The following is a 25,882-nucleotide window of genomic DNA, read 5'->3' on the forward strand; positions in this document are numbered from 1 at the left end:
GCTGGGTTTTCCCTAGCTTCACCAGACTCAGTTTTGTATTGTTATTACAAAGCTGACTCAGTAAATAATGAGTGGAATTAGTTCAGATGGAGTACCTCCTTGCCTGGTTCATCTTTGGACGTGTATTTTGTTATTTTCTGCATGCAGGTTCAACGTAGCTATCCCAACCTCGAACGATTTGTTTTTATTATCTATAAATATTTTGTCCAGGCCTTGACTTGGGAGAGTTTGGATGGTTGTATCAATTTCCACCAAATAAAATACATTTTTATCGCCCACAGAAGCTAAGTTTCCTGGTACGTATTTTATATATAAGTTGTCTTTTCCGGAAATTGATTGTGATAGTATGACATTATCAGGCATGCTCTGTCCACTGCTTGATGACAATGGCCCAAAATTCCAACATATAACAATCACTTGCACCGAAATACTGATATGTGATGGCATTAAAGTGTTCCGCCGTAGGAAATGTCCAAATATTTATGCATCAACAAATTTAACTGGAGAACCCTAAATACTTTATGAACAAAAAATGCAATGCAACGCCGTGCAGACACTGCCACCTGGCGGCCGTGTCCCGTCTGTCACGTGGATGCCTGAAGCAGAGTTGAAGGAGACCGACACATTCAAGAACTGGCAGGGCATTCCACTGCGGGGGTGGAGCGATGCAAAATCAGCTCGTGCGCAGGAATGAGCCGGGTGGATTGTTCATGGACTGTTGCATCGCGTGACGGGTCACAGATGGTGACCTTCATTCAGCTGTAGATAGTCCATGGCTGATTATGACTATGACAGCTTTCGAATTGGAGTCCTACTTCTCTGTTCCTAGTCACCGTGTAAAGATTCAGACCTCGATATCTCCTCGATTACCAAATGCGGATCTGGAAGCTTCCTAAGCGGGGTTATTGCCCCCCCTGCCCCCCCCGCCCCCTCCCTGGATCCACCACTGACCACATGGTTCATTTTTATGAACCCATATTCAGTCTGTCAGTCCAATCAAGATATAATTGAACTGCGTACACGTGTATCATAAATTATAACTGACAGCCCTTTGTCAATCCACTGCTGGATGAAGGCCTCGCCACACGCCATATTGGCCATAGTTGTTTAGACCATACTTCACCACGCTGGTCAGTGCGGGTTTGAGAAATGAGAGAGAACTCAGGACGAGTTCAAATGGATTCCGGTGCAGCTGCACCGCCTGCACACTCGATGGCTACGCCACTGGCCAAGGCGAGGAATATGAACTCGGGTAGTCAGGTTCATTGCTTAACGCACTAACCACGACCCCACCACTCCACCTCAGTATAAAATAAATGTTGTAAATTTGTATACGGTATGAGTAAAAAATTTTTTATCAACGCTCAAATGAACGTTGGGTGTCATTTGTGACCGAGTGAATGAAATTCCACGTTGCTGTGGCAGAGACCAGCCCATCCATATGATGACCGTCCTGTGAGCTCACCAATAGGATTGCGACATTTGGCAGCTATCACCTTTTACCCTTAACGCGTATGCGGATATAGTTATGGTTTCTACATGTCGGGTACAAAAATCAGGACGTGTGATAGAGAGGAATGATATCTCACAATGCCGAAAAGGGGGACAACTACATAATAAGTGCGCGGTCTTGAGGCGTAAATTACTACGCAAGTAACTTCAGAGAAATGAAGAAAACATTTTGGAGGAAAAAAAAAACCCGGGACAGTTGGCAACCACGGGTACATGGCATTGTAAAGTAATGAATTACTCATTGTTTTTTTCGGTAAAGTCACGTATGTAAAAATACAATACAATTACATTAAAACAAAACGTACGTGACTTTACCGAAAAAACCAATGAGTAATTTTATGCAGTCACGAAAGCTTTAATTATCTTATCAGGTAATGAATTGTTTAACTTGACGTCGCCTCCTACAACCCCTGTTGTGTCCGCATGCCTTTTGCACCTGGTTACCTGGCCACGAGCGTGTTGTACGACGGCAGTGGTGAGTCGTTGTGGGTGGGGGGGGGGGTGTGCACAGGTGCGGCTCCCGTGAGAAGGCCGAATGCGGTATTGCCACGTGTAAGGCGCAGAGGCTATACATAGCCGTGACGCGCGTGGGTAAAACGTCGGAAGGATAATAATATAAATATATTACGATACGTACAAATATGCAGCTGTACGCGAGTGTCTGGTCTGTAAGTGGCCACTTTTTAATTGCCCCGAGAATTTCATTTCACTGTTTAGTGTGTCGCTCAGAGTAGAGTGGGATTCAGACTCGTTAGAGTAGAATAAAGATCATGGTGGAATTCAGAGTTAGAATGTATCAGTATTTAAACTTGGATTCACGTGGGATTCAAACTCAAAACGAAATAAAATTTAACTTACACTACAGTAGATTTAGATTAAATTGAGTATGGGATACGGCTTCTAACTAGACTGGGATTCAGGTTCTAGCGAGACTAGGATTCAGGTTCAGGCGAGAGTGCACTTCTGGTGCAGACTCGAGTGGGATACACGTATTGGTATGGCTGGAGGTGTAATGTAAGCTGCAGCAAAAATTTACGAAGCTAAGGGCAGGATTGTTGTTGGAAATGGCTTCAGTTGAACACACATTTTGTTAAACATCTTAATGAAAGTTTAAACATCAAACCAGACCCTACTAAACACGCTTACACGCACGGCCATGCTTACAAAATCCCCAGATTGCCGTTTGATTTTCGCTGATATATACGTATCAGTCAGTTTATTTTGGGTAAGAAGAAGTTTTTGTAATATCAGCGTTGACCTGACCAAAACGGCTGATATGACGGTAGCCAGCACGTTACATGGGAAGAGATGGTTTTCAGGGGCTGCATATCACAAAAGAGTATACCTACACACACAAATACACAGTCATTTTAAACATTGTACAGTATTGGATTATTATTTCTGACAGTTCTGGGTCCATCCGTGTTCTATTCGGCTCTGCATGAAAAAGTAGGAATATATTTAACGTGTTCGTTTTTTTTGTACGTGGAAAAGATAAACGTTTTCGTTGTCAAAACGTAATCAGCTGTTGCACTTTTAAAACAATGTGTTATTACACACAGGTTATGCCTGCAAATTAAAGTCTTATTTCATTGCACCACGGGTCTCACTCGCAACAAAAACATAACAGACGTAGACATTATCTATGGGACCCTTTTTTGTCAATATCAAGATGATACAAAACAATGGAGGTGTTAAAATGTTCATAGATATAACTGCTGAACCTTGGATATTAATTATTTGGCGTTTCCATTGTCCATTGTACTCTTCGCCTTTTGGCATTCTCTGGTCGAACACTTGTGAGACAAGGCCATAAAGTCTCCGGTGAAGGCCAATCAGTTTCAAGGACAATGTGTATATTATCAAAGCATATTTGTTGGCATGTTTACCACAATTATGTTTAGTTAATGCAGACTTGATGCCTTCTGATAGATGTCTATTTGGTGTTTAAACATCTTAACAACTGTATTAATTGCCAGGAAGGGTAGAAGTATTTTCTCTTTTTTATCAGACATAGACAAAGTGGCTTTTAATTGCCTCTCTGGCGTGTCAAAGGAAAACAACACCAAAAACAAACACCGCATCTTCTTTAGTAGATACACACCGAGAGTATGTGTGTCTCAGTCTGTTAGAAACGACGTATGAAACTTCGTTTTTGATAAAAAAAAAAATACTTTCAATTTACAGCTGAAATTGTCATTATGGCACTGTGGAGAACATCACCGCGATGCAGTGGTGTCACGATGGTGCCAAATGGCAGCGCACCTCACCATAATCGGTTCCCCCCAATCTTATCCCGATTGTGCTACCCGCGCCGTGCCACGAGGCGTAGTCTCCATTCGGATATTTTGCAGAGCAGCGGCAAACCTCCTGTCTCCGAGAATGGCCCACGGAAGCAGATTTAAGAGAACTACTTTCGGCGGCCCCTTCAAGTTAATGCTGATAACTACAGTATTTTTTTGTATTTTGTCAGGTAAGCTATATAGCTTTTTCCAGAAGCGACCTGGCCACAAATGATAGCTCAACGAAGTGGCTTATCATCATGTAGAAATGTATAGCAGCCAAATATTCTAAACGCACGTTGATTCTAAATGTGGAGGGAAAAACCGGAGAGCCCGGAGAAAAATCCACGCGACCACGGGGAGAGCGACACGCAAACTCCAACAGCAGAAAGTTCAGCACCTTGTCATCCATCCTGCCACGTAAGATAACACTTTTATCGTTATATATATAATTAAAAAAAAATTCTGAGCCAAATCTGTAGAGAGTCATCGGTGATTGGACTGAGTCCATACACCTGTAACAATTGACACTTGAGTTTGACCTAATATTCTAAACCAGGATCTAAGCAGTGCCAGCTCAGCGCCCTAACCTCTAAGCCACCCAGCCACCTCGCTTGACCCGAATGTTTTTCACGTATTTTTTTCCCTTTACCGATGAAGCATCAAACGAACTAGTTTCAGACAGTCCAGCCCAGAATTAAAACGTGGGTGTGGTGGCGCATGCCTGTGGTCCCACACTTTAGAGGTAAGAGTTGGTAGATCAAGCAGATTTCCTAAACCCTGTGAGGCTGTGATTTGGCCATGTAGATGGTAGTACATAAAAATGTATGTTTGCACCGATTCGTGTACAGCTTGTGAGTGTTAACCCCTAGCATTGTATGGGTCATCACCTCCTACATGAAGCCAAACTCTGATTAATGGAATCGGCCGAAATATCGCAATGTGGCACCCTCTTGAAAAAAAATAGTCTTGAGCATTTTCCTCAATACATGAATTACCTTTACCGCATGATAATAAGCATTGTAATACAAAAACAAGTATTTACATTATGAGACCTCCTTTGCCAGTAGCAAGATATAGTAATAGGTTTTTACCCTTTTACCTGGCAACAAAACTGACACCTTTATACAAGGGATCATGTTTGCATTAACCACAAAACTTGCGGTCAAAATTCAAACAAAAAGACAACTCTGATGTTTGCACTGTCCTTGGAATTGATTGGTCCACACCCGAGATAGGTAAAAGGGTAAAAACCTATTACTATTACAAAAATAAGTAATGTACTAAATATCCCAAAGCAGGATCCTCTTGAAGAGGAGTCTTGAGACTAATTGTGGCTTTCTTAGGTACCCCCCCCCCCCCAACTATAGAGGCAGTTCTAGACAATCACACTCGAGGGTATTTGGCCTCCTCTTCCGCGTTAGCCTGACAATCTTGGAAGAGGTGGGATTACCTGAACTTTACCCCAGGTGTGTGTGTATATATACTACTGTACTACTGGGTGGACAGAGGTGGGTGGAGTTTAAACAATATAACAAACAGTGTCCATTGTTTCATATACCGTGCCTGGAAGATCGTACGGGCCGACTTCCAAGATGTCAAGCCCAGCAGCTCGCTAACCATTACGCCGCCCTATTTGCGTGTTTGCACGCCGTATCGTTTGGTTGCGGGAGGGAGGGGGGGGGAAAGATCCAACTTGACACGTCTCAACCAACACCCACAACTTGTGGCCAGGTATGTGACACGTGTGACGGCCTGTCACACACGGTCTAACATTCCCCACAACACATACGCCGCATTGGCAGCCTGCACGAATCGCGCCGCCCGGCTTATCCGCTCTAGCAAATCCAATCGATTTAGGTCATACCAAATAGAGACCCCCCCACCCCCAATATCCGCTGTTGCCACCTGGAGGTTTGGGCCAGGGGGCGGGGTGAGGGCTATGGTAGGGAATGGAGGAGGAGGGGGGGGGTCCATATTTAGCATCGCGCCTCCCCGGGCGTTTAAAAGCGCCGGTCGCCCTTCCGTGGACCGCTCCATGTGCGTGGCTCGGCGGCAGCGGCGGCAGCGCGCACACTTTTGCCCGCTCATCTCTCCCCCCCCACCACCGCCACCACCACCACCACCTTTTATTTTGTTTTGACGTCTAATAAAATAACGCCGTTTCCATCATTTGCCTCTGAAACTTTAAGAAGGGGGGGGGGGGGGTTGGTGGGGGGGTGGACGGAATAACGAGTGAATTAAAATGCGACTTAAAGTGGGAGTCGTTCTGCGCAGTGTCATCACGGGGTTCACGCTCTTCGTTTTGCTCGTGTTGTGGTCTTCCCTCACGGGGCAGAGGGACAGCCCGCCCCGGCAAGACGCACGAGAACAGGTCGGTGGACACCTTTCACTGTGCAGTTAATACGTGATTTTTTTTTGTTTGTTTAAATTTAAAATAACATTTATTTGGCAAAATGATGACGGCCGCTTTGTCGGCAATCTGTGGGTTGTCCGATTTTGAGCCGGCCTTGCCTGGGGAAAACTGCCGCAGCCTGCATGCAGGCCGTCGGCTTAGGGCTCGGGCGGAACGAAGCCCGTAAAGTGACACAATGTGTGTCTGCGTTAAAAGATCAACGTTTGCTTTAATGACATTTTTGTTTTCTTCCTTAAAATTCTACGCGAAAAAAAATCTCTTTTGCAATGATATCGCTTTGCTTGGTGCGTAATTTATTTTAAAGCGTACGATATTTTGTGTTGATGTATGCCGGTGTTATATGGTTATGCCAAGCAGTGGATTGATCATGGGCTGATGATGATGATGATGCTGCTGGTGATCGCATTGATCACTGGCTTGTCATTATTTTTTTTTAACTTGTATCACAATTAGCCTTGATCTAGCCACTGCTGGCTGAATGCCAACTCCAGCCGTCCGGCCAGTCCTCTGGCGGCCTCGCCATGGTTACACTTCACCATGTAGCGCAAGCCCTCACTACTACTAAGCAAGACGAAACCCATTGTTACTTTCCTTACTTAATGAATCCTTAAGAAAATACCGATTGTCTCTTTTTATTAGTTTTGCGTTCCCCCATGGAGCTTACCTGGCGACGGTGGTGGTGGTTGCTGCAGGAGGAGGAGGAAGAGGGTCCAGCCGTGACTTGTTTCTTACCTTTTGGGTTGCCACAACTCCGTCGTCTTAGCCTCGTCCTGCCTGCCACCTCTTCCTCCCTGTTTAGAACGTGTCGGAACACGCACCAATGTAACGTTTAATAACTTGTTATTACACATATATTAACGCGTCCTTGACTTAAGAAGACAACCCCCCCCCCCACACACACAAACTCGGAACCACACAATTCGCCTTTTGTCCAAGATCTGATTGACCGGTAGCTTTTGAGAGATTATTTTTTTTAAACGTAAGTTAGGGAGATGGGGTGTGAGCCTAAGATATGCCATCTTCCAGCAGTAGATGACCGGCTGATGATGATGATTATGATGCTAAGTACAGCCATTGAATTGTTTAGAAACCCAAACCACAAGGGAAACTTTTAGTGGCCTCAAGTTATATGGCATTCACAACATGCAGGAGAATGGTCTTTAAAACATCTACTTTCTTGACTGTCCAAGGAATGTACTGTAAAGGCCAATTGAGGACCGATTTTGCTGAAAAGGTTTTTTTTTTTTTAAAGTGTAAATCTGTGTCATTTTGTCAGTGTTTAAGTTTCAAATCCCTGCACGTGTAAGCACGTGTAACCGGTATGCCTTGCAGGTAGAATACTGTACATTTACATACACTGCCTTTTAACATATCCTGTTCGGTATGTATCGTTTAAAAATTGTCCCGTAGAAGCCCTTTTGTAAACTGACTGCCTCACTACGTGGCGATCAGTCGTGGAAGACGTTTGACCATACGTCCCCACCCACGCTGGTCATTGCTGGTTGGTTGAAGAGTATACATATTTACCTGCGATGTTCACAGTAGTTGCAGTTTTTATAGCATTTGAGCACATCTAACTCTCCCGTAACCAATTGCGTTTAAGAACAACGGTGGCATGTGACCCGCATAGGCATACCAAATTTTTTCTGTGCCCTGTAGATGCATAATTCTCAACTTGGTGCTGAACAGGGAGGGGTTTTGTTTGCTCTGTTTTGCCCCGCCACAGTTATGCATTGCACAATGTCCTCTCTCCCACCAGCAACATCGGCATGGATGAGAAATTTGATACAAATAATGACCGAGGATTTCTTTTTTTTTCCCCCATGTTCCTTCCATAACAAAACCGCTAATTTACCTGAATTGTTTGCACCTGGTTATAAAAAAGCGGCCTGAGTGATATTACATTTCCCTGCAGAACACTGCAAGAAAACTAGTTGAGGTTTGATATCAAACTACAATATTGTCCAGAGTAAAGTGCGGTGTATATTAACTTACAGCCTTTTGTCAAGTGCTAATTGAGGGCCTCCTCCGGGCGTGTCCGTAATAGGGGTGGTTTGACCATACTTGACCACATTGGTCAGTGCAGGGTGGTGAAGGCGGGATGGATCCAGGACCAGGTCAGACATCACTTACCGTTGCTGTTAGCTGTGGTCAGGGATCAAACTCTGGTTGCTAGGTTCGTTGAACGACACACTTACCCACTCCGCCACCACCTCCTCATGCCCCGAATATAAGAATAGTTATTTTCCGTGTACCTTTTCACTTTTTGAGTGTCTGTGTATACAGTTATATACACGGTAATGTTTGTTGTATATGCCACTTCACCATCAGAAGAGTGTGCCTACTGTGTTCATGCAGTGGCAATGGAGACCTTGTTAAGAGTCATCATGTTCCACTTCATTCCCTCTTCATCCCAGTTATAGCCGGTCTTGTCGGGGCTGCCGCGTGTACACTTTTGCATTCATGGACACTTAAGCAGTTTGCTCATTGCTCTCAAGATCACGCCACTGCACTCTTAAGCAGGATACAGAGATTTAGCAAAAAAAAGTTTCCTGGCAAATGGTTTCCAATATTTACCTATGGCATATATATGTTGTTTGCGGAATGTCAGCTGGCCAGCAATGGTGAGTGAAATGCAACAGTGCTTGGTCTGTTTGCTCTACAGCACCTGTAATGTTACACAGGTCATATATTTGGAATGTTTCATTTATTGTAGTAAACATGCCTTTTTCTATCGTATTGTGAGCGCATTCTTGTGCAAACGAATGATTACGTGTAGGAAATTATAACTAAATATGATTCCCTTTAACCACAGAGCCTCGTGAATCGCAAGACTGTGTTTTGCAGGAGGGCCTGACTACCTTAAGATATTTATCCAATTCCATTTATTATTGTTTTGGTAAGTGAGTGGGAAAAGAAAGTACCCGAAAAACATCCACACGTGCAGGAATAACATTGAAAACTCTTAAAACAAGGATAAATTTTGCTGTACTGGCATCTTTTAGCTATCTCAGGCTTTAGGATTTAATGAGCTTTGTCTCCGTGGACTTCCACTTGGATATCATTAAAGTTCATGCGTGTGTGTTTACATCGCTGAAAGCTACTAACACTTAATCAATCAGCCCCTGCGCTCTGTTCCAAATTAATGTTTCCCAGAAGCTTTTTCTCAAATGTGGCAACCTTGAACTGGATTCGCCATCTGCAACAGGCCTGCCGTTGCGATTACCTGCCTTGGTAATTCATGAACATCAGTGGTATCAGCAGCATGGTTAATTAACAGCACTGCCCTGATAATTAATATCCTTGTGTCCGCAATGCCTTGGACGTGCGTGTCTAGCAGCAGCAACAGCAGCAGAGGGAGCTGAACGAGCTTCCGAAGCCGCCTCAGGAGGATCGATTCCGACCTGTGATCCCCTGGCCGCACGTGGACGGGCTGGAGGTAAATCTCGAGAACATCCGTCGCCAGAAGCACAAGCGGGAACAGCCCGGCGAGGATGGAGCGCCAGGCCCCAAGCCGGATGGCGACGGTCTCGGCGGCGGAGACAAAGAACCCCTCGATCGCTTCCATCCGAGAGGCGACGCGGCCGAACACAAGCGGGCCGTCAACAAGCAGTACCTAACGTTCAAGCCAAACAAGGTGAAGTACCCGGCGCCCGTGCTGAAGCCGGGCGTCCTGGGCAACTTCGAGCTGCCGAACGGCGAGGCCCCCGGCGTGCCCGGCGGCCCCGGCGAGGAGGGGAAGCCGGTGGTGCTGTCGCCGGAGAAGAAGGAGCTGGTGCCAGCCAGCATTAAAGAGTTCGGCTTCAACATGGTGGCAAGCGACGAGGTGTCACTCGACCGCTCCATCAACGAACTCCGTCACGAAGAGTGAGTGTCGCTAACGCTTCCCCCTCCCCCCCCTGCCATGCTCACAGCTGCCGGAGTAGACGGTTGTGGTTTGGTTGGTTTATTTTATTTTTGTCTTTCCAGTTTTTGGTTCGGTTGCATCCTCGGCGTCGTGGGGCATTGCAAACCTGTGTGTTAGAGAACCTCCGAAATCCCTTCAAGTGGCCACGTTTTCATCAACACACTCTGCTACAGAGTAATGTTTGTGAAATTATTGTAAAATGTATTATTTATTCTTAAATTAAGAATTTTACTAAATTAAGGAAAAACTATATATTAAAAATATATATACAGTCATTGATGATCACCTGGCTGAGACTCCGGTTTTACTACAGGTGGCTGAAACCCGGATTTGAACCCAGGACCTTGGCGGCGGTGTGGGCTCACTGCTCTGACCCCTGAGCCCGCTGGCCCACCTCGCTATGCAAATGTATAATTCTTGCATAGGAATTGTCGCAAGCAAAGTCGTTGTTCTTGTACACACTTGTAAAAAGGATCGGGATTGCCCGGAGAAAACCCACACACATTGCGGGATAACACATGGTAATTTTGGTTGACATCAACATCCAACGTTTGTCTCAAGCCACCGGTAATAATCTTTATTGATTAGAATTTGACCAATACATAAATAAGATATTTATTAAAAAAAAAGTGAAAATCTTGTCGGGTGGTGGAGGGTTAATGACAGGAAGTTTGGCTTAATATTACCACATGGTCTAACCCTTTAACAAAAATAGATCATGTTCCATAGTATTCATTCACCTGTGTCAGTCATTCACCTGTGTCAGTTATTCACCTGGCTTTATCTTAGAGTTAATTTCTGTCCCTCTATTTAAATACTTTTACCTGACTGTTGACTAAAATTTGTTTTTTTATTTTACCAGGTAAGGCCTACTGAGCTATACAGCTCTTTGTCAGAAGTGACCTGGCTAACAGAAATTATAGCTCAACGAAGTAGCTTATGTGGAAATGCATAGCAGCCAAATACTCTAAACGTGTCATTCTAAATGTGGAGGGAAAAACCGGAGGACCTGGAGAAAAATCTATGCAACCATGGGGAGAACATGCAAACTACAAATATACAGATGTCATGGTCGGGATTGAACCCACGGCCTCCTGTATACCAGGCCAGGTAGTTAACATCTTGCCACCGTGGACGCCACAGTGGCAAAATGGCGTTGGTGACTCTCCAAGTGAAATTTATCCAAGCCAGCATTAGTGCGGTGATGCATTGTGCAAATGGCTCCGGTGTGTCTTCGGAGAGCAGCAGTTCCTGATTTTTATTTATTTTTGTTTTTCAGCACGGGTAGTAAAGCAAAAGGTGACCTTTCAGGTTGTTCAAAGCGGCACGCCTTGAGTACAGTTTCTCTATATTTTAATTGTCTTCGGTTGGCCAGAACGTAGCTGGTGCCACATTGACAGGTGACGAGTGTTCATAGTGGCTGTTTTTGGTCAAGTGAGATCAGAGTTCATTGTTCGGTTAGTGTACGTAACTTATCACTCCCTTTCTCTAGCCGTTCATGCTGCCGATTACCTGCTCAAGCTCACACTTGCAACCTTTCCCTTGGCTTTGACTGGCTCTTTTCTTTCTATAAAATAAACATGCTCACAGTGTCTGGACATCTTCTGGAGACGCAGTTATGCTTAGACGCTATATAAATCCACATTGTACTGTATTGTCAAGGAGGGTGTGTTTTGTTGGTTCATGTACATTCAATTTCTGGGTAACAACAGTGGTCGTTGGTAGGGGTGTGTCATTTCACTATCGCAAGCTCGTAATTTAATACATTGTTCAGATTCAGGGGTCGTGGTTCGATCAAAGATAATCTTAACCTTTTTTTACACACTAGAAAATGTAGTGGTCTCTCGTGTGCAGGATGGAGGTGGGGGGGGGGAAGTCCCGTGAACCCATTACCTACAACGCATACAAAATGAAAATAATGGATGTTTACACAGGTGGTTAGATTTGTGTGTTATGAACTTGAGAATAGAATCAATGTGGTTTAATCGGTTCGACGTCACACTCCCAGCAGTTGTTATGAACTTGGCCTGCCCCTCGTCTAAGTTGAGAAGAGCTTAAAATGACTGCAATGCTGAGTGCAGTGTCGTACACCAACTCATTTACGCCTTGCTATGGAGCATCGTGGGTAAAGCAAATACAGTTCGACGCACTCAAATATAACTTTCCATTCTTTCTCGCCACGGGAAAATAATACACTTATTCTTATTTAGTCAGCCTTTTGGCTCGAGTACCCACGTGTGCGGTCAATGTCAGCCCTGCAAATATTAAAGGTGGTCTTTGGTACTGGTTCTTCCACCATGCCGCCCGTGTCATTACGACATTAATATGCCACTTGCTAACGGCACTTGTAAGAACAATCTACCCCCCCATTCAGATCTTTGGTCTGTGTGCACTGGTTTCAGGCTGTAACCTTTTGCAGCGTTTGTTAAGGGAGACTTGAGTTTAGTGAAGCCTCTGAGTGACTACACCACCAGGAATGCCCTCCCTCCCATCTCATTACATCTCCAAAGCTAAGCAGGCTTGAATCTGCATAGTGCTAGGAATGATCACCACCATACATAATTAAATTATCATAGGGCTTGCTTGCAGGATTACCTGGTGAGCAGGAGAGTGCCGTGCAGCAAAATTTATTGTACTGAACTAGATATATTTTTTTACCAGCTAAGTCCCACTGAGCGACATAGCTCTTTTTTGAGAAGTGACCTGACCACAAACGATAGCTAAACGAAGTGGCTTATCATGTGGTGGAAATTTATAGCATACATACAGAGCAGACAAATACTCATAAGTGCATGTTTCTAAAGGTGGAGGGAAAAACCGGAGGACCTAGAGAAAAGTCCACGCAACCATGGGGAGAACATGCAAACTCCAAATATACAGTTTAACACATAGGCTTTCGCAACCAATATCCATAAAAGGTTTTTTTTTTGTGTTAGATAGCATAAATATAATATACAGCTGGTGTCAGGGTCGGGATTGAACCCACGACCTGTATACCATGCGAGGAGGCAGTTCACATCTCGCCATCGTGGCTACACATGTACCCTCCTGGCCCCCACTAACCCGTACTGACCAGTGCGGTGAATTTTGGTCGAGTAACTCCCACGACCACCCGCACCATGCTGTGGAGTGGCCCTCGTCCTTCAATGGATTGACCAAAAAAAAGGTTCTACTTGTACAGGTATACGAACCTCTTAGAGTAAAAGTGAACGGTGTCCATGGTGAGAGTGCGACATAAGTTTTTACCCCCTTTATGAATATATACGCAAACATGTATATGTAAACATATTCCAGGATGCACCTGGAAGACGTAACTCTATGCAACATGGTCTGTCAACAATGCGAGGTCGATTTGCGTTTGCCAGGTCGTGGTCGGGCTGCGGAGAATGCTTTGTGAACAGCGGACATTGAGCCACCTAAAGAGGAGTCGATGTTTGCACAGCGATAAGGCAGTGTGTAGTGCGCTAATGATTAGCCATGTAATACCCTCTCTGGCAGTCATCCATGACTGGGTTGGCTCTGCTGGTTGGCTGGCGTGCGAGATCTGCAGACAAGTTCCTGTTTGCATCTAGAACGACGTGGCACAACTTTAGCGGTGGCTTTGCTAGGTGTGGGGGCGTTTGCGATTGCCCCTTGCATATATTTATCTTTGCGTGTAGCGCTTTGGGTCTGACTTCATTCTTATTTGCAAACAGCTTTCCACAGAACAACTTGTTTTAAAGCACGTTTTTTCCCCCCTCTTCGTGGCTTTCACGTTTTAAAAAGCAAAAAAAATTTCCGTGCACATTTCAAGACTCCTGTATAACTTGTTACCATATCACCTGGAATCTGCCCGATCCCATCATATCACAGACACTAAGCAGGGTTGAGGCTGGTGGATAGTGTTTGGATGGGTGACTGCCATGTGCAGGTAGCATGTTGCGAGTCTGCGTGGCTACGTGGTGGGCAGCAGAGGACCGTCCAGCAAAATCCATTGCTTTAACGCGAAGGCTTTCGCGACCAATATTATTCACGGTAACTTATCTTTGGGTTGGATCGCGGAAATGTGTCGTAAACCCACTTCCACTCGACCACAGCCAAGGTTTGACACGTGAGAAAAACGTCCCAATTTGTTACTGCTGTTGGAGAGCAAACCCACAACATGTGCAATTCGAGTACAACGTTTCACTGGTAATTTTTCAACCTGCATCATCAGGCGATTTTCAGAATTGCGAAGACATCTTCCTGTCTTCAGTCTTAAATCTGGTCGGGTGATATCATCACTGTGTGCCTACAAGTGCGAAGGACCCGGGGGGGAGGGGGCAGTGGTGAAAAACAGGAAAGACTTCTTCACAATTTGGGCAATCGTCTGGATTGATGCTGTTTGTAATCCCCAGCGAAATGCGATCTCGCCCAGAAAACTTTAACAGGAAAAATCCGTTGTTGTCCATAGCGTGGGGGGGGGGGAGGCTCTCGTCTCCCGGTGGATTGACAACAGGATCGCACGCGTCACCGACTGTTGTGAACCTTGGAATAGAACTTGCCAACGATTTGTTGTCAGAGTAATGGGGGCGGGGAAGGAGGCTGAGATGGGTGGGACACGTGTGCAATATGGAGGGTGGGGTTACCGAGACGAGTTTTCGCGTGGCACCCAAAGGTCTGAGATAAAGCGGAAGAGCATAAACCAGATGGTGTGAGAATTTATAAGTGGACCTTGAAGATCAGACGTTGACCTTGCAGCAACTGTGGGATTGTGTAGAAGGATGCGGGTTCGTGAGTTATGGAGTCATCAACGGCATTGACCATGAGGACCTCTTGACCTTTGACCTCTGACTTCAAGACAGTTCAGGTGTCATGCACCCCCCTATAGTCCAGTCACATACTGTTCGGGGTTGGTGGATCGAGCAAAAATGGAGCCTGCATCTGCGTGAGACACCAACCCTCGAGGCAATACAGCAAGTAGTTCTGCTGCATACTGCTCGGGCTATCTTTGCATCATTGTGACTTGCACATGTGACTATTCATCCACCACAAGTATATAAATACGCAAAGTAATTGGCCAAACATCCCAATGCAAATCAGTCCTGGAATTTTCCCATTTAGACGTCTGTGGTTTCCAGTCCTCATCCTGTGTACAACCGCCAGTCGGTGATGGGAATTCCATATTCCTGTGCCAGTGGCCAGTTTTTTTTCCAAGGAATAGCCACTTGGAACAATGCCGGTTAGTGTTTGTCTTTCAACCGAGATTTGAATTTGTAACCTGTACGTACGTATGTCCGTTGAACTTTTTTTCACACTGTACGTAACCAACCACGCTCATCAGATCTGCTTGCTTTTTAAGCATTGTGTTGCTCCATCGTGATACACACATTACCTAAAGGGAGTTTTGTGCCAAAATCTCTTACTTTGAATGAGGATAATGTTTTTGTATGCTTGGTCATACCGGGAGAGATGTTCGCTCTTGGATATCTCCTCACCCTGTGCTCGTTCCCCCCCATCCCATCTGATCTGTAATTTTAAAACTGGGCTTCCTTTATGCACTCGGCAATTGTAAATGGTGGAGCGGATAAGTGGCACCGGGGCTGATGAGCCTTATGAGCTGAATTGTTGGCTCAAAGGTAAAAAATATATATTCAGCATTTATACCTCTTCACCATTAACTACGTATCACAAGCTTTTCCCATGACACGTCAATCATTGCAATTGGTGGAGCAATCGGAGGCGTTCTCAGGATAAACGTACATACCGGGGTTGTTAAGTGATGTTCTTTTTAGTTTTGTCGATACTTACAACAACTTAAAAAAAAACTTAATCGGTTTACCATCCTTCACCAACCATCACGAACCAGCGTGGTGAAGTATGGTCAATCAAGCGGCATGACTGACATGATGTGGCGAGGTCTTCATCCAGCAGTGGAATATGTAATGTATTCTCCGCGGAAAGGATTGTCACTTGACAGATCGCATCCGAACGTGCCGAGCGGTTTGAACGTTTCTCGCGTGCCAATCAGTTTTTTTATTTCATCGCGAAATTGACCTGAATTTTGACTCAATTTCACGGCTTTTGGAACCGGTAATCGACTCCATCGACAATTGTCGAGCAAATCTGTAACTATCCTTCAACCCCAGTTCATAACCTGCAGATTCACTCGCTTGTATACCGGAGGAATTCAGTATTTTTTATATATATTTTGATATGTTCGCCGGGCCACGAGCGTGGCTTGTTCGCGGTGCCGTCATCGCCTATTTCCACACGGGCGTGCTGATTTTGCTGTCTAATTGTAAAATCCCTTGGCGGTCGCTGCTTTGTGAAGGCGAGCATTATTAGAATGCAAGCTGCGGTGCGATCACGCTCTCGTCAGTAGTCGACGTAGCGGTGGGTGGTTGGCTATGTAACAAAGCCGAACAAGCCTAGCAACATGCACTACTAAATGGCTCCGACGACGTATTAACAAGGCTGCCAGTGTAACAACATGGAAAAAAGTGCATTAGTCAGGCATGGGCAGTGCGTCATGTCCAACAAGGACATGAGATTTATATATCTATTCTTTTGCAGTGTGTGTGTATTTGTACAATTTGCAAAACATTTGTGTGGTGTATCCCGATTATAGTGCGACCTCCTTCAGTGACTCTCCGTAAGTATATTTGAACAAAACATTTGGGAAGCACATTTTAGCCACATGTCTATATGCTGATATAGTGGGGAAATTATTCAAAGTATAATGATATCTATTGCTGTTGAAACCATGGTATTTCTTAATAAATATTCTGCAGGATTATCATCACATGGCTGGACATTTTCACACATTAGGCAACCTCTCGGTCTAGATTTGTTCTTATTCCCCCTGCCCCCACGATACATACGTGATGTAATTTTGAAGGTAATTTAAGTTGTATAAATTTGGGCTTATAGATTTGAGTCTGATTTGACACATACGCGAATCTGTTTGCACCACCATCGACGTTTGATGGCGATGATGGAAATAGATTTCCCGCACCTCCGATGAGCATGGTTGACTATGTACGGTACAAAACAAGTTCTGCATGTATACAGGAAAAATGTCACTACGTCCGACACTGCGGCATAGTGCGCATTTCTCACTCGCCAACAAACGTGGACGCGTTATTTCTATGTGAATGGCAGTCCAAATTGATTGACATACTGTCCCCAATTAAAACGCCACTTTCATGATTATGAGAAATTATCCAGAGCTTTAAATTGACTGCAATATTCATGCAAAATTGTGGAACTGCACTGCTATATTATGTACCCACTATTTTTGGGAGGTTTTTTTCCATTACACTTTTAATTTGACTCGTTGGCATCGCGCCATGCAGTGAAGAAATGTCCGTTCGGATCTGGCAGAAGGAGCTGTATTGCCATCCCATGTTCAAGAACATTCTCTCAAAGATCACATGAGCTGTGATCTGACCCGAACTCGTGACCGAGCAGCTCCTAACCCGCAATCCGCTTCAACACCAACCGGACCCAACCAGCTTTCATTCGACCCAAAATCTGACCCGAACCAACAAATATTTTTCCAAGGGTGCTCTTATTCCCGTAATGTCGTGTATGCTAAATTGAAATATATTTTTCAGTGGTTCGAATGGGTATGGTTCATCATGGGTGACTTGCGTTGAATGTGACCTGAGTCGCCAGCCATAAAAACATCTTTATCCTGACCAGAAACCGGCCTCTGTGTGGGTCACACCCGTGAGTAAACCATGGGTACCTGACCCTATGCAGGATTTTAGTCTGAAACCCACATTTTAAACCAGGATCTCAGCGGTGCCAGCTCTAGATGCAACACCTGGCCATCTCCAACAATATTGTTATTTTTAAATCTAGAAATCACACTCCATTCATTCTCACTTGCACACCCTACAGCTGCACAAGTTACGCACACACTGGCATCAGAAACACGGAAACGCACGTGCTCTCGCATTACGTTTCTGGCAGTATTCCTGCAAAAATGTCATGATTTTTTTTTTCCCATGAAAGCTTAACTTTATTTTTTCGTGATGATCCTGCTCAATTTTTTGGTGATTTAAATTCGTGGTGAATAATGGTCATCACCCCCATGGTCCTCATGGCGTGAAAACACCTTAATCCAGCAGTGGAGTAACATCTTGTTCCAGCATTAATAGGTGCCCGCTTAACAGCATTTGCTCCAGAAGTCTGAGAAGTTTAATAGAATGTGTGTATTTACTTTCATGTGTGTTTTTTGTGCATGTCTGGCCCTGTTTGTGTTGTTGGTGGGTAAATGTGTGTGGTATCCATGTGCTAATGTGCAGCTGTAGAATTTTTCTCCTGCCAATTGAGCAGAAGGGGCTCGGTGCCGGGGTTGCTGGGATGGAGTCACTGATAGTTGCACAACCAATGCGTGACTTAACGGGAGTTCACTGTGCTAAGATGCTTTGTGAAAACTGTCCTTTTATAAGATAATTGTTGAATGAATACCGTGTCGGTTATGTGGGTTGTTCACCTACTTTAAGCTCGCTGGTTCTTGCGGTTTTGGTGAAGGTTGGGGTGGCAAAAACCAGTTCAGATTTCACTTGCGACTGATGTTAGTTGTGACGGGAAATAAAACTCGGGTGGCCGCCAGGTTCAGAGTGCATTGCGCAAACCATAATGCCCTGTCGCCCCGACAATTATTGAGTTAAAAGGCTGGAAATTATTTGTTATTTAAAAATGTATTCAATAATTACTTGATTTCCTACGCAGCTGAATGCTCCCATATGCAAATACAGCCCATGGTGTATTTGCGTAACAAGTCCGAGTCGATTTTAATTATTGCTCAAAACGTGGCGGCTTAATGGCACAAATCTGCCACCCAAATCGCAATGCTAAATAAAATCTTCTTTGGTTCTTTCGGTAAAGTCACGTAGAATGATAATAAAATAATAAATTGATAAAATAAAATAACACAATAATATTCTCACGACGTTTCGGCCACAACACAAGCGGCCTTCATCAGGTGAAGGGGGCGAGACTGTCTGGTAGGACAGCGCTGACCCAGTAAGTCTGCAGCGCTGTCCTCCAGACAGTCTCGCCCCCTTCACCTGATGAAGGCCGCTTGTGTTGTGGCCGAAACGTCGTGAGAATATTATTGTGTTATTTTATTTTATCAATTTATTATTTTATTATCATTCTACGTGACTTTACCGAAAGAACCAAAGAAGATGAATCATTGCAGTCACGAAAGCTTTAAAGCTAAATAAAATGTTTTGCGTTGTGGATGTCTCGGCTGATTTGGTGCAGTTGCCAGCGCACGCTTTGTAAGCACTGCAATCCCAGATTGTGAACCAGCTGTTTCTCTTTTACTTTCAGTGATTTTTCTTCTTGGAAATGTTTTTAGTGTTTTGTTTCCAGAGCAGCAGGGATTTTTTTTTCCCCCCCATGATATCATAATGGATTTTTTGTTGTTGCTACAAACGGTTTTGCTGCCGCGCCCAAGCTGAGTGGTGGCGGTGTCACGTGAGGCTTTTGAGAACCGTGCAGGAGAATATCGAAATCCGTTCCGTTCACACCCTGAGCAAATGCCCCAGTCTGTTCTACGTGTTTTTAAAAGCTTGCACTGCGCTATCCTCTGAGAGTGTGACGTCATGATCGATTGCACATGTTTTATTATTTTTATATAAAATGTAGATGAGGCACGTCGATAACAACCAGTGCTAACGATCACGATTGCCGTTCATTCAGTCCCTTTTTTTCAAAGCGAACAAACGTTTTTCATGATACTGCGTTGGCAGCAGTGCCCACCCACACATCGCAAAAGCTCGATGCAAGCTTCAACGAAAATGCCCTAAAAAAAGGGAAATCTACATATAATGGCCAACGTTTCAGCAGTGGCCATTAATGCGCTCAATGTCTCCCTATTTTATTTTTTGAGAAGCGTTATCGATAAATGTACGTAGATCTTTCAAGGCTAGATTTACGCATTGTTCTCTGACTTCCAAGAAATTTGATGGTGCGATGCTGCTCTTCTCTATTCACTCACAAGGGGCCGATCGTGCTTGACAGGGCCTGCGGTACGATTGGTCTTCTGATTCGTGTGACTGCGTACGCACAAAATTTGTTGAAGTGATGAAGACGTATAAAAAAAAAATTACTCAAACACGGGCAATTTCTATTGTTGCGGTAATTGAATTCCACAAACTTGTTGACTTGCGGGCGAGTGGCAATCTTATTCTAACCCAGTAAGTCTGCAGAAATGTTCCATGGCTTACCGAAACAATCGTTTTTGGCCTTGGCTCTCCGAAGTGGTTTTTCAATCATTACTTAATACTTTATCCGACATTATATTTTCTTTGCGCTACCACGTGCTCCCAGTACATGGGGAGCTCCCCAGCACGTGGGGCGAAGAGGGAGCGACATCGCCCATGCTGAGCAACACCACGTGGCACAACCAGAAAATGTATCGGAGAGCCGTAAAGCACAAACTACAAAAAAATTGTACGCAGCAGTCTTAGTTTTGGCATTGATGCTTATATTTTATTTTATTGCACACGTTTCTTGGCCGGTGCGTTTTTTTCCCCCCCTATCTGCTGTGGCAAAGCGCTTGACCTTTATTGCCGTTTTCTTCATGGTGCTCCACATGATAAGCCTCTTTAGTTGAGCTTTCATTTTTGGCCAGGTCGCTTCTGAAAAGAAGTTAATACCTAAGTGGGCTTTACATAGGAAGATAAAAATAGCTAAGTTGTATGTCTATATTCTTAAGTCTTTTGTTTACCTTTCCTATACTTTGCACTCCTATCATGTTGTTGTACTGTTTGTTGTTGTAACGTTCTTACCCCGTGCCCCTACTGGACATCTGCGAAAGAGCTTTACAGCTCATCGGATTCCTCCAGTCTAAGTAAATAATCTGATTCTAAAATGTTCTCATTCTCGAACGCAGGTGCAAGTTCTGGCACTACGACGAGAATCTGCCGACGGCCAGCGTGATCATCGTGTTCCACAACGAGGGCTGGTCGACACTCATGCGCACGGTGCACAGCGTCATCAAGCGCACGCCCGCACGCTACCTCGCTGAGATCGTGCTCATCGACGACCACAGCACCAAAGGTGCGTCACGGCAACGGCAGCCGTGCCGGCAACGGCAGCCGTGCCGGCAACGGCAGCCGTGCCGGCAAGCGCTCTCGCACGAGCCTGTGGCGTCGATAGCGTTGCTTGCTTGTGTATGTGTCTCTCGTGTCATTTGGGGTTTTATGGCTCCAGTGCCTTCACTGGGGGGAGCCTTGTTCTCCTCTGATATCCGTAGGCATCTGTATCTCGTGTGCCTCGAGTCTCGGGGGTGGGGTCAGTGTCACTGATAGTATTTCTCTCCTGTAGTCTTGTTTAGGATCTCTCTCTTGTGGTCTTTGTATGGATCACTCCGTTTCACCTGCAATTGCAGTATAGTTTATCGCCTCTGATAACAATAGGGGGAGGTCTCTTTCTCATGTGCCCTGAGTTGGGATTTTCCTCTGCTGATATCATTAGAGGTCTCTCTCAAATGGGGGGCTCTGTAGGGCTCCATTTTTCCTTTGGTTTGTTTTTCTCTGTCGACATCTCTTACGCTTTCAGTCGGGGTTCTCTTTGCTCTCGTTTCAGAATGGGGGGGTGTCCCTGTCCCCTATGGATTCAACAGAGGCTTTGGCTCCTCTGATATCAGCGAAACCTTCATCGTGGTCTCGGCAAGGGGTGTCTTCATCTAATGTGTGTGTGTGTGTGTTCCGTAATCCGTGTGTTTTACTTGCTGCCTCTCGGTGTAAGTCTTGAGCATGCATTTTCTCCATGCTTCTTTGCACACTTTTTTCAGTTTGTTAAATTTTCTTCGTAAAAATTGTCATGTTTTAGCTACAGCAGGAAGTAGGAATTCATTTTTTTATTGTATTGTGGGACTCCTGCAGGGCTATATTATGTAGTATTCTTACGGTGACACATGCACCTCTGATTAGCACGGTTGGCTCCGTACAGCATGAAAGAAGTTCTACATACGTACATATTCTACACACTTTTGGGAAAGCGTTGCAGAATCCATGGGTACGCATTATTTTTTCTTCGTTTAATGCGCATCTGTTTCTCCCCCCCCACCATGCAGCACACCTGCTGGACCACCTTGATGAGTACATAAAGAGGTGGAACGGCCTCGTGAAGGTCTACCGCAACGAGCGGCGCGAAGGCCTCATCCAAGCTCGCAGCACGGGTGCAAAGAAGGCCACGCTGGGCCAGGTGACCCCCCGGCCTGATCTTATCCCACTTGACCCCATCCGGCCTCGTCCAACACCCTTTGAAAGTTCAGCCAGCACACATTTTCTCACAGACTCCGTTTCTTTCGGTGCGCCCGACATAACGAACCGGAAATACGTCGCGGCGAGCTACATATGGGACGGCCGCAAAAAAACCCACGTAGCATTCAAACGCGTACACGAACGGCTCTTTGTCAAGCCACTGCTGGATGAAAGCCCCCCACCGCGTGGTGTTGGACCATGTTATTGCCATGCTGGGCAGTGTGAGTTGGTGTTGGCGGAGGAACCGCATCGATTTGGGGCCACAAGTATAATAAAGCAATGGATTGTACTGCACCCCCTGTTGCCCGCCCCCCCACCCCCCACGTAGCCTCGCAGAGGCCGATAACCTTCTGAGCATATAGCCACCAAGCAAGCATTACCCAGGCTCAACCGTGCTCATTTTATATAGCACATGCTGTGAATACGTAAAGTTTTGATTGCAAGGTAAGGCTCACGAGGTCAGTCATCGACTACAATGGTGTTGATGCTACCTTACCTTGCCATTGCTTCCTGATGCTTAGATTCCACAGTTGTTTTAGAGGTAACACTCAGTCTCCCAAGGTCTGCTTTTTACAGTATCCCACTATCTGACTTCAGGTCTTCTTCCCCTTGTTAAGCAGTTGATGTGTCCTTCAGTCTCGTAATCATCACCGTCTGGCTTTAGGTCTTCCCCCTTGGTTGCTGAACTCTGGGTGCCTCTCCACTGCCCTTCTCGGTAACTTGCCCTCCTCTGCCCTGCACACGTGTCCCAACTTCCTTCTCCCGATTTGTGTCGACAAAACCTTCTCTCGCATTCTATGCAAAACCGTCAAGTTCCTTACCCTATCCTGCCCGTGACATTCTTAGCATCAGGTGGCAAGCATTTGTGTGGGAAAACCCAGAATGCCTTGTGTGTTATTGGTTAACATACCTTCACAGCAGCCTGTTTTGTAGCCTCTGGCCTTGGATAGTTGTATAGGGTCACCTTAAAAAACGTGGAGGCAACAATGCGATGTGCTAACCACTGATCTGACGCCCCATGTTGGTTTGTGTGGTACCCACGTTGCAATTTCAGGTGCTGATTTACCTGGACGCGCACTGCGAGGTTTGCATCAATTGGTACGCGCCTCTGGTCGCCCCCATTGCTCAGGACAGGTGAGTGGAGTTGGCCGCCTTCACACATGACGCAACAGCTGATTAGCAGACCTTTAAATTCTTATATCTGTTTGTGAACGCATGGGTGAGCTTTCTCCGGGCACTCTGGTTTCCTCCCAGTCGAACATGGGGGCGGGCCTACGTCAGATAGCTGTGCCCAATGGAGGTCAAGAACGGGTAACGCCAGCAGAAGCGAGCGTCGCTGTGTAATCGGGGGAGAGAGTGAGCTGCTCAATTCAGTTCCTGAAGAATAAGCTACCAGCATGTGGAGCGAAACGTCGGACATCGTGCCGACAAGCACGTAGCACAACACAAGAACCACATCATGGGCCAGCAGTTTTGTTTTTTGTCTTCCCTCTCCCCCCTCCCCCCCCCAATGTTAGCTTGATTGAGTTTTTGGCATCATTTTAATGATGCCAAAGTAATTATTGAAATCTCTCAGGGTTTAGAGTACGGCCCACGAAAGTGGATGTCACAGAGCTACGTCTGAGACGCTCGGTAACCTCTGGCATAGACAGGAGGGGACGGCGCCTTCCCACTCGCTTAGCATATGAGAGTAATATTTCATGGGACCTCCTTTGCCAGTACCAAAATATAAGAATAAGTTTTTCCCATTTTTATGTGGCAACAAAACAGGTGTTAAGTTGTTAAAACGCCAAACTGAAACCTTTTACAAGGAATCTTGTCTGCATTAACCACAATACTTGTGGTCAAAATGCAAACAAAAAACACTGATAATATATGCATTGTCTTTGAAACTGACGTTTGCATTTTGACCACAAGTATTGTGGTTAATGCAGACATGATTCCTTGTAAAAGGTTTCAGTTTGGTGTTTTAATAACTTAACACCTGGTTTGTTGCCAGATAAAAGGGGAAAAACTTATTCTCAGAGTAATATTTGTCATATGGCGGACAAACCGGCCCGTTTGCAACCATCTGGAACGCTCTTCCTTCCGATATTAGGAAGCCACTGGAGCTATGCACTTTTAAATCATCGAGATTGAAAACTCATTTCTTTAGTTTAATTTGTTTTTACTTCCCCCTGCACCTCTGATGAGCATGGTTGGCTACGTACGGTGTAAAATAAGTTCAACATACATACAACATGTCATCAAAATGAAGCCAGAGAGCAAATTGTTCAATGTCCATATACATACAAACCAATATTTTTATTCCCATATCTGGAACTTAATCAAATGGATAAGTGAACTGCACTTGAGAACCCAGTTTAATCACAGGATACTGCATGGATGTGAAGCCAGGACCTGAACCGTGCCAACTCGACCCGCTGACCTGTGAGCCATACGGCCACCTCGCTGGCAGTGTTTGTCTAAAACAATTTGAGCCCTGGTGGGAGATGCAGTGCTTTTTGGGACTGTAACGTAAGACTCGCGTCTTGTTTGTGTGTTTAGATTGCCAATAAAATTACGTGGGGGGAGGGAGGAGTGGGCCTGCATCCAAAATCGCACTGCTTTTATCCTTTGTGTAATTTTGGCAGCCTAAGATAACACGTGACATTAGTGATAAATATTTTGGTGAACCGCGCCTAGATATAGCATTGTGACTCGAATATTAGGGATGTACCCCCCCCCCATCCCTGATTGAATGAATAACCATCATCTGTAATAATAGAGTTTTTTCCCCTTTTTTCTGGCAACAAAACTGAAACCTTTTTACAAGGATTCATGTCTGCATTAACCACAATACCTGCAGTCAAAATGCAAACAAAAAACATACTATGGTAATATATGCATTGTCGTTGAAACTGATTGGTCCAGACATGAATCCTTGTAAAAAGGTTTCAGTTTTGTTGGCAGAAAAAAGGGGAAAAACCCTATTATTACATTTTGGTACTGGCAAAGGAGGTCTTATGATGAAACCATCATCTGCTTTTTCCCAGATAGCTCGGTCAGGAGAACATCAGACTTTAAATCTGAGAGTCCAGCATTTATGTCCCTGTTGGCGCTAGTATTTTCGCAACTCAGATTCACCACGGTTGGCTACGTACGGTGCGAAAGAAGTTCTACATATATACGTTCGGGGTCACGATTCGATTCGGCAGTTGGTTCTCTCATTACATTATGGTGAATGGCAGTGCCTCTAGTGGCTGCAGGGGTGGTGTTGAATGCATTACATACCATGCATGCGACATGAGTGTGATAATGTGAAACTGCTAAAACGATAAATTGATACCCGCTCAGAAAATGTGCAGAGGCACAATAGTGGCGGTTCAGTGTTTAACACGCTAAGTCACAATACCAGGGACCATGTTTCATTTCCTCGCTGTGGACAACATCAGTGGCTTGTTTGGAAACTCAATTTATCCTAAATGAGTTCCTCAAACTGTGTGCAAATATCTGCTGTGAAGAGACAAAGGTG

At 45.0% G+C, this 25,882-nt stretch overlaps 1 protein-coding gene across 3 annotated transcripts in view; it reads left to right on the top strand.

Annotated features, from left to right (window-relative positions):
- The first annotated feature begins 5,769 nt into the window (after positions 1-5,769).
- GALNT7 (polypeptide N-acetylgalactosaminyltransferase 7) overlaps positions 5,770-25,882 on the top strand; it is a 34,399-nt gene continuing 14,286 nt past the window's right edge. The window contains exons 1-5 of one of the 3 annotated variants that reach the window (XM_032956620.2): positions 5,770-6,168; positions 9,548-10,077; positions 20,994-21,160; positions 22,179-22,309; positions 23,423-23,502. In XM_032956620.2, coding sequence (XP_032812511.1) covers positions 6,040-6,168; positions 9,548-10,077; positions 20,994-21,160; positions 22,179-22,309; positions 23,423-23,502 — 1,037 coding nt within the window. In that variant the 5' untranslated portion in view covers positions 5,770-6,039. The remainder of the gene's footprint in view (positions 6,169-9,547; positions 10,078-20,993; positions 21,161-22,178; positions 22,310-23,422; positions 23,503-25,882) is intronic. The other 2 variants (XM_032956618.2, XM_032956619.2) reach the window with 2 other exon arrangements.

This window comes from Petromyzon marinus, chromosome 18, assembly GCF_048934315.1.
Source record: "Petromyzon marinus isolate PM22_M1 ecotype Great Lakes invasive population chromosome 18, UKy_Petmar_22M1.pri1.0, whole genome shotgun sequence".
NCBI lineage: Eukaryota > Metazoa > Chordata > Hyperoartia > Petromyzontiformes > Petromyzontidae > Petromyzon > Petromyzon marinus.